Source organism: Pleurodeles waltl, chromosome 12 (assembly GCF_031143425.1).
Source record: "Pleurodeles waltl isolate 20211129_DDA chromosome 12, aPleWal1.hap1.20221129, whole genome shotgun sequence".
Taxonomy (NCBI): domain Eukaryota; kingdom Metazoa; phylum Chordata; class Amphibia; order Caudata; family Salamandridae; genus Pleurodeles; species Pleurodeles waltl.
Window position 1 is genome coordinate 434,982,443 of NC_090451.1, and position 13,847 is coordinate 434,996,289.

Sequence of the window (13,847 nt, forward strand, 5' to 3'; positions counted from 1 at the left end):
TAATTCATAGATCATTATTAAAATTGTCATTTATTGAATGATTAAGCACCTCAATTTACCTACTTACTTGTACAGTTCCTTTATAATCAATGTTTTTAATGTCATCTTGTCTGATATATTATAACCACAAAAGTAATTGTTAAGATTGGTATTAGATGCTTTTAAAGATAGGACTCCTAATTATGTTACATACCACACGTTTCAGTTGTCGATCCATCTTTAAGATGTTCAAAGAGCATATCTGAAGCTGATCGAGCTGGAAGCTTTTGGGTTGTAATGAAACACCAGGAGTTACATTGATCGTAGGTAAGACTTTCATTGGATATTCAGTATCCTTCTCTCCTCAGGTCTTCTGGTTGTAATTCTTCAGTTCTTGGGTATAAAACAGACCTCTTTGCTTTTGGGTGGTCTGTCAGTAATATTTTTAGGTCGAGCATAGCAGGGCCCAAGTGCTGCTTTTCTGATGTGTTGTTATCTATCTGTGGGCTTTAGCCACCTCACGCCCTTCACTTTCACTCATTTGTGGCCCTGCCTTTAAAAAATCCCTTGATGTCGTTGGTATTTGCTTTAAGTTTATCCCACCTTGAGGCTGTTTTGTTACCTCCTTGGGGACCGATCCTGTTACATGGATTTTTGCACAATTGGCCATAAACGTTCGTTTGTGTGTGCGCACTCCTTTTTTCATTTGTCTCTCCAATTCATGTTGGCTGCATTAAAGGTAATCCCTCTTGTTTCTTGTCTCTCCCCCCTCCATGACGTTGATTCTTGCTATTTGCATCACACATTTATTTTAATCTAGGCAGCTGCATTATTGTGCACCCCCACATTCATTTTCATTCATGGTGGCTGCATTAAAGGGACACCTATGGACAGCCTAGGATACTGCACCCGTTCACTGCTTCGTGTGCATCACAAGTGCAGTAAATGTTGCAGGCTTTTTGCTCTATCCCGCTTTCAAGTTTTAAACACCACAAACACAGTCGGCAGTATTGGAGCGCTTTGCATAACTACCAGTTTTTGGGCATATTGTATGTTGGGGAATGTATTACATGAGCTCTGTAGTGGCTGAAGGGGTGGAATAGCATCCTTATAAGCTCAGCTGAGCAGCTGCATTTCAGAACTCTGCTAGGTGTTCGTTGGGGATGGGAAGGGAGCCACCCCCATCCTTATTCACATCCAAGGACCCCTTGCTCATTCAGCAGCCAGTGGCGCACCTGCTCTTTTACACGTTTCCTCCAGTCTTTTGCCCTGTGTTTTGAGCACACACCCACACCTCTGAAGGGCGCACACCTCAGCTGCAGGATGCAAGAGAAGGCCCCACAGCCAGGGTACGGTCTGACCAGCTCTGTTCCAGATCAGGGTCCAAGCCTAGGCCAGAGGCGCTACAGTAAACGAGAGTTTGAAACCGTACCCTCTATATAAATTCACAATGTGCTGTTATGACTGTTTCTTGGAGCTTCACGCCCTTGTTTTGTTGACAGTTTGTGGGCTTATGTAACCTCTAGCTTCACACAATGATCTGTGGTCTAAAAGCTACATACATCGTTTTAAACTTCTTGCTTGGTGCAATAATCTGTGAACTAAGTTAAATGCCATGTTTTGTTGTCTGCATATATTTCACAGTCTTCCTTTGCTGAAAGGTTTAAGAAATACTCTTTTGCCACCTCCCACATTTGTAAGTTTGCATTGACTGGGCTTGTTACCTGTTGCACTGTTAACCCTCTTAGAGACCACAGGGATTTTGAGTGGACATGTATGACTGAACTTCACCCCAATGAGCACGTTTGATACTCATTGCGGTCATTGTACAGCTCGTGTTGCTGTGGAGGACTGTGCCCCCAGGGCTTTCTTCCAAGCCTATACACCATAACTTACAGAAAGATCATGGATGCACTTCAGTTTGCATCACGGGTAGAGGAACGGGATGACTCAATATCACGGGGAAAACGCCTTGTCTTTCCCGGACTTTGTTTTTACATATCAGTGCGTTTTGTGAGTTGTGTTTTTTTTAAATAGAGCCAGTGTGGCCAACACACCTGAAAACTATAGTTAAAGCAAAGTCTAAAAACTGAAAGATGTCCCGGTGACATGGAGTCATTTGATCACTCTGAACACCTGTACCATTTACATAGTAAAAGGAAACAGGTCAAATGGCGGTATTTTCAGCCACTCTTGTCTTTTTAAGCGGACAACATTTGGCATTCTGAGACTTGAAGTTTTAGCTAAAAATCCAGGACTTGCTTAAGGCATCTCCATTTGCGGATGGCGTCTCGGCATGGTGGCGGGGTGGGGGAGGCAAAATAAATATATATGTATATAAAAAATAAATCTATTTACCTGTCGCTGCACTGCTCCCGCATCACTGCCATTGCACCCAGGCACAGGCTCCCAGCCTTCCCTTGTGCCAATCAGGACACTGCTCAGAGCAGCATTATGATTGGCTGGGGCACCCTGGCTGGGCGCTTCAACGCAGAGTGGAAGCCTTTGCCGGCTCTCTCTAACTCGGCTACACAGTGCCGTGCTGGAGAGAGCCCTTGTGCACATGTGTGTTTGGCCGGACCGAGATGGCCGGCCAAACATACATGGGCACTGAGGGGAGTACTCTGTGCACTCCCCTCCATGCTCGTCACCCCCATGGCCCCACCCTCTTAGAAATCAAGCGACAATAAAAATAGCTTATTGTCATTTTGTTTCTAAAGATTTGCAGCTCCTGCTGCTGCTGGCGGGGAGGGGGGCGAGTCTCCTCCATTCTAACGGAGGAGCCACCCTTGGGCATCTCGCATTAGAAAGGGACCACTTACAAGCTATGCACTTTGAATAATCATTTTTTTTTACTTTCTGTTTGTGCTTTCATAACTTGCGGCGAAGTTCTAATACCTACTTTCTTTGCTGCTGTGTTTTGGTTTGGAATGTTTGCAGTTTAACACCAGCGCTTCATGGCAGGGTGCAAAGTTTCCCAGAATTATGTAAAGGGTAGCATATGGTGAGAGTAGGAAAGTGATCCAAATATTGCACTTCATTCAGCAAGGCCCAGGCCGGTAGGTTCCAAACAGACAAGATCATGTGAACATTTGTAGATATTCCCAAGCTCATTGTCATGGAACTACAAGACCGATGAAAAACTTGTATTAGAGCAGTGCACATTATTAGCTTCTGTGTTAGCCAACACCTTTTGATTTTTCAAAAATTATGCATATAGTGTAGTTATTTATTGGCGCTTTGAGGCAGCCCTCTTCATTTATTTGTCTGTTTTTGTGTCATTAACATTTTTCTTCCTCCCAATACATAATATAGCATGGGACAGTGGATCATTCCACTTCAGCCATTGGCTAAATTCACTGTGAGTAACAATACACTGCTCTTTCCCAAGTAGCAGACCCCGTCAGTGTCAGGGACTACTATGGTGTTTTGGGCTTTTTGAGATCAAACAGTAATTTTGTGCTTAGACAATGTTTTTTTCAAATGTTTCTGATGGCTTGTAACTCACCCAGCAATAAAGTTAGCATTTTGAACTCGCATAAGGATACATCCAAATGTAAAGTAGTTTCCTTTAGTTTCATCCATTTTTTTTTTACATTGACTAAGATCCGGCAGCTTTCCTCCACAATAAAGTTGTGCAAAAACCATGACAAAACAATCTTTTGCACAGCCAAAAGGCTGGTTGCCATTACCAGACGTGACTTTGCCAATTAATGTTTTTTTGTCGTGACTGAATAATTTAACCTAAAATTAAGCTCTCTTGATCTATTACATACCTCTACTTACTGATGGCACTTTGACCCTGAATGCATGTGAACGCATCAAAGATCTGCGGGTGTGGTTTATAGACCATGAATGGAAATGTATTTTAGAAAATATTTAAGGGCAATATAGTGTCTATTCCCCCATCCCGAGTTCTGTAAGTTTAAGAGCGCCAAGGGATTGTGTGCCACACCCCCTGGGTTGTTGCATTATATCCTACTATAGAGTTATTACTGTGTTTGGATCGGTTAGAGGTGCTCTGCCACCTCGGCTCCTTGATGGCAACATTTTCATTTTTTGATGCAGATAGAGGAAGAAGGTAAATGGAAGTGCTTTAGTTATATGCAGGGCCACTGGTATTACGTGGCAGGAAAAGACCAAATTATGAGACAGGGCTGACCAATTTATGTGGCAAGAAAAGTTCAGTTATGAGTTTACAATGCCAATAGCTCTAACTCAGCAAATGCGAGACCTGTTGCATTACATAGGCTTGTTACATTTTCCACTTCACTGGATTTAAGTGTACTTGAACCTTTGAAAATGCAAAGTTGACAGAGTTCTGGGCGTTCAGTAGAGCTCTTTGTACCTAACCATTGTTGCCTAAAGATATTTTGGTACGTATAGCTCTCTTTAATATTAAGCCCCAGTTTTTCAGGTTGTCTTTTGTTCCCCATAGTTTAGTGGGCCAAAAGGTTGTTAACAAACTGGTGCATTTGATTTCTTTTCCGACATTGTAATCAGTAATACATTTGATACTTGCTAAGTCTTTGGAGTTGCTTTTGACTGATTGTTCGAAAGAATGGAGCAGTTTGAGAAGAATCTGGAAGTTCAGTATATCATGATGTCCTTCCCATTGGTAGATGGGGCAATAATCAATAGTTACATTTCCAGGTCTTTATTCTCTTGCTGTTGGCTTGCGTTGTTGGAGTTGTGTTTTTTTTTATTAATGTGGATTATTTGTGTATTAAATGACAAGTTGTATTTTCCAGGGGCAGTCCCCCTTCTTATTTTCAGTTCCTCATTTGTGCTTCACTATTTATATTATAAGGACTAGTTCTTTATGTTAATTCCACCTTTTGTTGATTGTTAGAGTCAATGTTTCTCTTTAAGTGTATTTACACTTGCAGAAATTACTTTTGGTATTTGTTCAAGCCAGTTTCCTGTTTTGTATTGTTAGTGTGACCTATTTGCTGATTTACGTCAGGTACGTCATTGTTATTGGTCTCTTTTGTTAATATTTTGCATTGCTAGGAATAAGAATCATTTCTGCCTGGTAATGGTCAGTTACTATTAAGCTGAATATAGGGATATTATTGCGATTAGCTGGTGAATTTCCTAAACGTTAGTTGACATACTGGGTTTACAATGCACGTTGCTTTGTTAGCAGTCTTTGTTGCCAGTGTTTTGTGTTTAGCGTGGTTTGCATCCTTTCCTCTGAAGATTGGGGGTTATTTTAAATCTGGATCGGCAGGTCTTTTAGCAGGACTATTTCTATTTCTAAGACCCAACCTTTTGTTTAATCTTATACATTTTTTAGTCAAACATATGGTAGCAAATTGCCATCCAGCTCTGTAGGTGTAGCTTTTGCCATTGAGGTGGAAGGACTGAATCTTATATATGTTTTACTATTGTACAAATTGATTGTATTTAATTTTTCCAGTTCCATTGTTTCTCCATTTGTGATAAGAGTTCTAGTGAATGTATTTCTAAGTGTGTCCTCTTTGTCTTCAATTTATATGTTTGAATGCATTGTGAGGCCTTTCCTATCTAACTTTGAGTAGGTGTTGTTGCTTTTTGTTTTGCATGAACATTCACAGTTTCATAACGCTCATCTTTAGTGATGTATCTACTGCTACCAATCTTTTGTAAAGCTTGATTTCTTGTAACTTTACTTATATCCACCTGGGTTACTATTTTATAAAATAGGAACTGCATCTTGTCAATGATATCATCAATAAGCAAAAGGTTGCAAAGTTTAGCCATTAAACTTTCAGTAAGGTTATCTAATTGTTTGTGTGGATTATAGCTGATTGCACTCATTGCTGTTAGTACTGGATAGGTTTGAGGAGTATCATAAAGCTTACTATCATAATTGTTTACCTAGTTATTTACTGTTATGTTTCGTATTTTGCCCTGTTTCATGTGTATTAGGGTCTTATATGTTGCCTGCAGTATTGCTTGTGCTGACAGACTGTATGTAATTCATGTAACAACCTCATGGTTGTCTAGTATTTCATTTAATTCCAAGTTGCTAGTGTTGTATTTAGTTATTGGTGTAAGTAGCCATCCATATTCGATTCTCAGTCTAATTCATATTCTATGGGCCTCATTATGACATGTGGTGGCAGTCGGACCACCCCGGCAGTCTGACCACCACATTACAAGTTTGGAGGTCGGACCATCATCTCCGCCAGGATCCTAAATCCTGATGGGGTGACGGCGGTCTTCCTTGCAGTCAGCCTGCTGATTACAACCATGTTCTCTGGCAGCCTTTTCATGGCAGTTTCACCACCATGAAAAGACTGGGGGAGAACAAGTGGAGGGGGGCACAGGTGGGCCCCTGCACTGCCTATGCACATGGCATGGACAGTGCAGGTACCCACCTGCCCAGCACCATGAGAATGTGCACTGTCTGCTTTGCTGACAGTGCGCATTCTGAGGGTGCTTAACGGCTCCCTCTGTGCTACGAGATAGCACTCAGCTCCCTTTAAGGAGCTGAGTGCTATCTCGTAGCACTGAACGGCGGGAACACTCTATTTCAAGGTTTCTGTCAGCCAGGCCAGGCCAGCAGAAACCTTGTAATAGGGTGGGGAGGGGGGGAACGCCATGGCGGTGGCATCCTCCCCGCGAGTTTGGCGGTCCCACATTGGGACCGCCAAACTCGTAATGAGCCCCTGTGTCATGATCGTGCATATGTTGAAGTGTAGCTGTGTTACTTATTTTAGCAACTGCTGTCATTTTGTTATTACAATTAAAATTTTTAATGATCATGTCACAGTCCCATATCTGGGTGGAGATTTTAGTGTAGCAAAGCAATCAGAGATTGTTTGTTGTTTAACTGCTTTTTTTCATGGACCATTGGAAAGCAAGTTTTGAGTAACTATTGACTCCCTTGAAATTACTGGTCCAATATCCAGTGTTTAGGTCTCCTCACCTTGATTTATTACTTAAGTTCCATTGTCCTTTTGGGAGCATGTTATCATATTCTCTAGGATTGAATTAGTCAGATAAGATCTATATTCTGTCTCAGTTTTAATGTTCCAGATTTAATTAGTCCAGTTCATGTAGGGAGGCACTAATATGCTTGATGTAGGTGGGCTGACGAGCCAGTAGAGGCAAACTAAAAATCAGTAATGAACTATGGGGTATTCTCTGAAAGAAAATATGTTTCCTTGTCATAGCCCTGCTTATACTTAAGCGTTGATAGATTTTGTGCAACTTCATTCAGGCATTCGCTTTATTGGTTCTGATAATGTTAGTGCTGCGTTTGTGGGGGTAACTCACAGTCTTTTAGCTGTAGTTACAGTTGTAGACTTTTCACCTATTTACTGCTTATTGCTAGTACTTTTTGTCTCAGCAGTGATAACAATCAAAGATCTCCCTCCTAGTCTCAGTTGTAAAAGATGAATACTACTTCTTTTGAAGTTGTGAGAGACACAGTAGTTGTGGGTAGATGAGGAGTTATCAAAGTGTTGCAGATTAGGCAAATAAGGAGTGCGTGAGGAACTTAAAACCAGCTCACCATATTGGCTAATTCCATTCAATTGTAAGGCTATGAGAGCTCTTTGGGAGCCTCCCTTAGGGGCCAGCACAATACACATTGGTTCTCTAGTTGATGCATATTTTAGGAATTTACAATGCTTTTAATTTTTTTTTTCAAAATGTACAAGTGACGGGAGCTTATTCAATCGCATCACGATAGCATGCTGCACTGGACATCACTATTTCCACCTTAACTTATGTTAGCATATATCAGCTCAAAGTCAACACTAAGATTCATGCAATGTCACCTTTTGCAAAAAAGCCATGGCCAGCTTAAGTGTGTTGAAGACATGCGCTTTACCCTCAATAGTGATCTTTATGTGTGCTGGGTAAAGCATTGTGTATGGATGTCCTGTCTGCTGAATTGTCTTCTTGACTGGCAGAAATTCCTGGTGAGCCTCCTGGCCCATGATGGTAAAGATCAGGTAGAGAACAATGGAGTTTCCTGCATATGCCAGAGACACCCTCTTCCTAGCCAGGCAGAGAGCTGTGTCACAGTCTCTATAATGAGGAGATAGCGGTAACAGGATGGGTTGGGGCATCCATCAGCAGCTTGGAGGCAAGGGATCTGTGTGCCCTCTCCACAATCAAACAAGCATTGGCAATGCCAATATGTCTGGCTTTAAATGAACGGGTATGGTATGTGACGCATTAGATGTAAATAGCATGGAAATAGATATGTATTTGTGTGGAAGCAAAAAGCTGTAGAACAATATTGGTTTAGATTAAAGGGTCAGGTGACAGTTGCACTGTCAAGCGAGACCTAAAAGTCCAAGTAGGTCAATAACTGCCCTCCTCTGAGCTGTGCTGTTGCCAGAGAAAGATAACAAATTATCTAGTTATCTAAAACACTTTAATTGCAGTCCAAAGTCACGTTTGCTCCTTTGAAAGTTCAAGCTTAGGTAGCTTGATAAATAAAAAATGATCATAGCTGCTCGAGGGCAAGCACTTTTTTTTGGAGGTACACAACTTCTATCCAATCAAAACGCGTACTCCTTGCTCCCAACGTGTGAGCGGAGCCAAGCCCCTCTCTAGTGATAATCACATAATTGCCTGGCAATAGCTGCGCTGTCATGCCAGACCATAAAAATTAGAGAAACTGTTAGCACCAGAAAGGGTGATGAGCATAGACTCAATGTAGTCTTCCAGTTTGCCCTTTTCATTTGTCTCAGTTTATCATACCTAAAATTCACAAGTTACTTCTGCATGACTTAGCCTTCAGGTCTTTATTCTGTGCGATTATAAGGCGTAGGACTTTTTCCATATTAAGCGGTTTCTCATTCCTGGATCCAAGCACATCCTCCATGTCAGATACTCTCTGTTTAACCACGTTGATCGATTCCTGGTGTTTGTATACCCTAGTTTTCATGCGATCAGTCCTGGAGGCATAGTTGTCAATTCTACTGTCTAGGGACTATAAGCTTCTGTATTTCCAGAAGAAAAAACTTGACACCAGTGTCTTTGATGGATTCCATGGAATCCATGGGTTCTCACTGGGGTGTAGATTGCTCTGTGTCCATTTATTTAGTTCAGGTGTTTGATGACAAAAGATGTTGTGATTGCCTGTGGTCACTTTTGGCCACTTTTACAGAATGCAAACTGAAATTGGATTTATTACTGTAGCTTACCCCCCCAGTTGCTGTCAGGGGGGCTACTTGAAAGTGGACCCAATATGCGGTGAGGATCACCCACCCTGTGAACCCACATTCAACCAAGGGTTAAGTCACTCTGCGACAGTCTGATATGCTCACTAACAGACAGATGGTCAAAGTGAGGTAAAATGTAGGGCAACAGCTGCATGCTCAATACATGCAACTGCCAAGGGCACCGAAGTGTGGTTGGACTTTTTTAACAGTGGGAGTGCCAAGGCGTGGGGCTACTTTAATTAACAGTATGGCGCAGTTGATTTCCTGTGTACCTGGTGAGCACTTCTCAAAGCCCCTTAGTCATTGCAGTGAAGATTTCTTATCACTGCCCTCAAACTACAGCCAGACATGTCCAGCAGACCAATTGAGTTCAATACAAGAGGTAAAGTATATCTACTTATAGGCCCAAATACTGCCCAGCGAGACCAACAATGCTCACACAAATAATCCAACCATAGCCATTAAGTTTGCTGATACAGTGTGCATCAGTGCCCAGGAGAAGCAACTGGCACCTCACTTACTGCACATCTCCCCTGGGGTGCTCCATGCAAGGCTGCCAAGGTACAATCAAAATGGATATATTGCCAGATGCCCTCAGCATGCTGGTCCCAGGTCAACGAGGAGAATGTGACTCCCCCTAAAGCACAGCTACCCTCTAACCATGACCATACTATCAATGCCACTTTCAGGATATAGTCGCACTCCACCTCACCTCATCCCCCAGTTCCTGGCAGTGTTGCAGATATCTAGATGTCACTGCCTTGACAAATCTCCTGTAGTCACAGAGCTTTCTGAGGAGGCCCCTGCAGTCCTGCCTTCAGTATGGAACCTCTCCTTATAAGCATGCTGATCCCTGGATAACAGCAGCCTCTGGCACCAAGGAGAGCACATGTTTATACGATGAGGCCCAAAATCACTCAGGGTCCTGCACAGCTGACATGTGGCCTCCCGGCACGTCAGTGGCAGAAGGCAGAGCCTCAACATAAAAGGGACTACTGTGCTTAGCAACAGGCCTTGGCTGTGCCCTGACCGGGCCCCTAATGGCCCCTAAGGCCTCCAGTGATTAGGGGGTGCAGATGTCTACCTGATGGGGACTGGAATCCTCCAGATCCCCATTGAACAACCAGCCAGCTTCCCCTCGCTGGTCCACAGAAGTGACAGCAGGCATCTCTCAGGCAGAAGAAAGGCCACGCCCAGCCCACATGGCTCTACAATGTCACCAGCTGCTGACCGCTCACTAATTAGCCTCTGCCACTCCTGTATGCATTCTGTAGATACAGCAGGTATGCCATGCATAGTGTTGTAATGCTGATGGATTAAAACCCATGCCCCAAGGAGACACATCAACGCAGCTATTTTGGATGTAGGCACTCTGGCATTCCCCCACGGTAAGCAATGGTTCTAACAGTTAAGGGTCGGGTGGGTATCCTGACATGAATGCAGCATGGTGATGTCTCTGTCACCATCAGATCATGTGGGGATTCTAGCATTACAGGAGTTCAGTTGGTACCTGAGAAGGGCATTGTTAGGAACTTTCTATTAACTAATAATTGGTAAACAGCAAATATGTATTGGCATTTTGCTAATCATTATTTTTGTGTCTATTTGTGGGAGACTTTCACATTTGTATACCAATATAGCCATATGAATTTTAACATTCAGCATATAGATGGAGTTCTCTTCTTTGATACTTAAACATACTGAAGTTTAGGCATCAATTTAGACATCATTGCACAGTAAAGACAAGCCTTTTTTAATATGACAGTATAAATAAAAATAATTTGAATATGCAGTGTTTGAAAACTATTTTATTGCTGGATCAAGAACCACAGGGAAAACAGCTAAAATTAAAAGGCGCCCAAACCTCAGAAATATTTTAAAAAATCTTGTAGAGTTTACAAATGGTCTTACAACTCACCTCTGTAGAGCTTAGCAGTTTTGACTGCTGGTACCACAAATAGTGCATCTGCAAGTGCTTCAACAAAACCATTTCTAATTTGTTGTGGGTCAGTTGTGTCTCCTATGTACTCATCCAAAAGTATTAGGTTATGTTCATGTGGCAGACCCTATGAAGCACAAAAGAGCATGTTAGTGTCATGGAATTTGTTGCAAGTGCACTCCTCCTCCCTCGCCAAGGCCCATGTACCCTGCATCCTACACAACCGCTCTGGAGGCCGATCTTTCTCCTACATAGCACCCAAATCATGGAACAACCTCCCCATACATCTGCAAACCTGCCCTTCCCTACAGAATTTCAGGAAGCAGCTCAAGACCTGGCTCTTCGACCAACATCCCGACCGAGCCTATGCTTGCAGAACCCCCACAACACCTGGAGACCCCCCCAGGTGACAAGCAGCACTCTATTAGACTTGATTGATTGAATCTCTAAGAGAGGTATTAGACACCATTGTTAAGACCGCAGAAGAGCCAGTGAGAAAACTAACTTCTCAGAACCCTTGCAAGCCACTTAAGAAAAGCAGGGCTTAAAGGGGTTAAGGTTGGACCCTAACTTTGTGTTTTGAACAATAACTATTATGGAAGACCCGTATGGAAAGAAAACTTTTCAGCTGTTCTTGGAACTAGAAAGTCATCTCTCAACTCTAGTGAGACAGGCTACAGATTGCCCTTATGATGTGCATACTAAAGTCAAAGAAACAGTTCTTTGGCTCTCATTTGGAATATTGGATCTTTTATTTATTTATTATTTCCATAGCTTTATTATGTTACAGCACTGTAAAGTTATAGTTACAAATCCAGGATTCTGGGCTATCAAGGCCCAACATTAGGCAGGTCACAAACTCCATGTGATATTATTACTAGCTACCAATAACTCTGCAACCTAGTCAAAGACCATAATGAGTAACCCAGTTTTTATTAGGTTCTCGAAGCACAGATAGTGAGGTTCTTCCCTCAAGGTAGGGTTTAACACATTTCCTAGCTTTGGCACTTGAATTTCTAGAGAGCTGCCTCTTCTCTTTTGCTCTCACAAAGGTTTGTTGATTAATGTAGCTGACCAGAAGTCCCTAAATGGGATGCAAGGGGGCCTTTTCTTAGAATATGTTTTATGTACAGTAGAGAGAAAATTATACTTAGTTCTCTCTTACCCCAGCAGCTAATTAAGTCTTGTTAATGCTGGTATATTTGGTCATGCTTCTGGTGATTTGGGCACATGCTAGCTGCATGCTTCTGCTATTATAATTTGTTCGTGGGAATTCCAGTATAAAACATTTTACAGCAGTGGTTCCCAACCTTTTGACTTCTGAGGACCCTCACTTTAAAATTAGTGGAACCCGGGGACCCCCACTGAATCATAATTTGAATCATGGGACCCCCACTGAGTAAAGAAACAAGGATTCTTCAAACATATACACAACAAACACCTTTTATTTATTTTGCAAATAAATACAAAATAATTTTAATAGGAAACTTGGAGCTTTTCTAAATTCAGTTGAAGCCACACATTGTCCATACTATAATCTGTTTGATGTACTTGCACTGCTCCCACAAATCAATCTGAGGATAATAATTTAATTTTAAGCCTCCAATTTCAAATTCCTTGACACTTACAGTAGGTTTTAAAATGTTCAATTGTACATGTTGCCAATTTATATATATATACAGTTTATTAGTCTGGTAATATTATTTAATTTTCTAAGCAGTCGTGGACCCCCTGAAGAGGCTTTGCGGCCCCGCCATGGTCCCTGGACCACAGGTTGGGAACCACTGCTTTACAGTGTTCCAGACATGTTGTTACCGAATACTGATGTACTGAGTAGAGTAAAGGAATACTTTTTCAGGGACAGCCTCAAACTGACCCCCTGACCATGACTTGATAGGGCATGAAAAAGTCCTGTTGACCTTGAATGAAATTCCTAGGTCTGTTGCATTTTTGTGCTTGTAGGTTGTGGTCATCCCAGATTCTGGAGTCATTTGAAGGACATGGACCTCAGGTCTGTTAAACTAAACACGGTGATCTTAGTTTTGCCGTATTAAAGAAAAGGAATTTTTCTGGGATCCAGTTGCGAAATTTGTTGAGACAATCTGGGTTCTACCTAATTGAGTCTTTGAGTGTACATTAAAATGTTGATTCCATACATTTGAAAGTGCACCCGTTGCTGTCCCAGGCCCTGGGCTAGAGGCATGTCTTTAAGTGTAAGAATGCTTATCCCTGAAGTATTCCATAGGACCATTTCCAAACAAATGATCCCCGAACGGCAGGCATGGAAGGGCGAGAGAAAAGACAATGAAGCCGAGTATGTGTTGATCATCAGAACTTGATTTCGGGTTAGAAACTGGTCAGCAAAGTGTGTTTGTGACCAGGAAGAAATGAAGTTCAGGGCAAGGTGGTCTGACTCGGGGACTGAATGTTAAATCCCAGAAATAATGAGATTCCGAGGATAACGGGAAAGAATAACAGGCTTAAGTCCCAATTCATTGTTTTTTTTGGTTAGCTAATGTTATGTACTCCTTGCATATTCGTGAATTTCTGCGTGTAAGTCACACCTCATTGTAACAGATTTGTTAATAAGACCAAAACTGAACAGAGCCTAGTGTGCCCAAAAGAAAGCCAGGGGCAAAGAGGATGTAGTAGACAGCAGGGAAAATATGTGTATACAGGTCTTGAAATGTCAAGAATGTTTTCAATATTCGCATAATGATGTGTGTAAAGAGGGATTCTTTTCCACCTGTGATTGGCAT

General features: G+C 42.1%; 1 protein-coding gene across 1 annotated transcript in view; it reads right to left on the minus strand.

The window, feature by feature from the left end:
* Window positions 1-13,847, minus strand: part of LOC138267772 (cocaine esterase-like) — a 490,938-nt gene that overhangs the window by 68,365 nt on the left and 408,726 nt on the right. Inside the window, exon 11 of the mRNA XM_069216964.1 lies at window positions 11,068-11,215. Coding sequence (XP_069073065.1) covers window positions 11,068-11,215 — 148 coding nt within the window. The remainder of the gene's footprint in view (window positions 1-11,067; window positions 11,216-13,847) is intronic.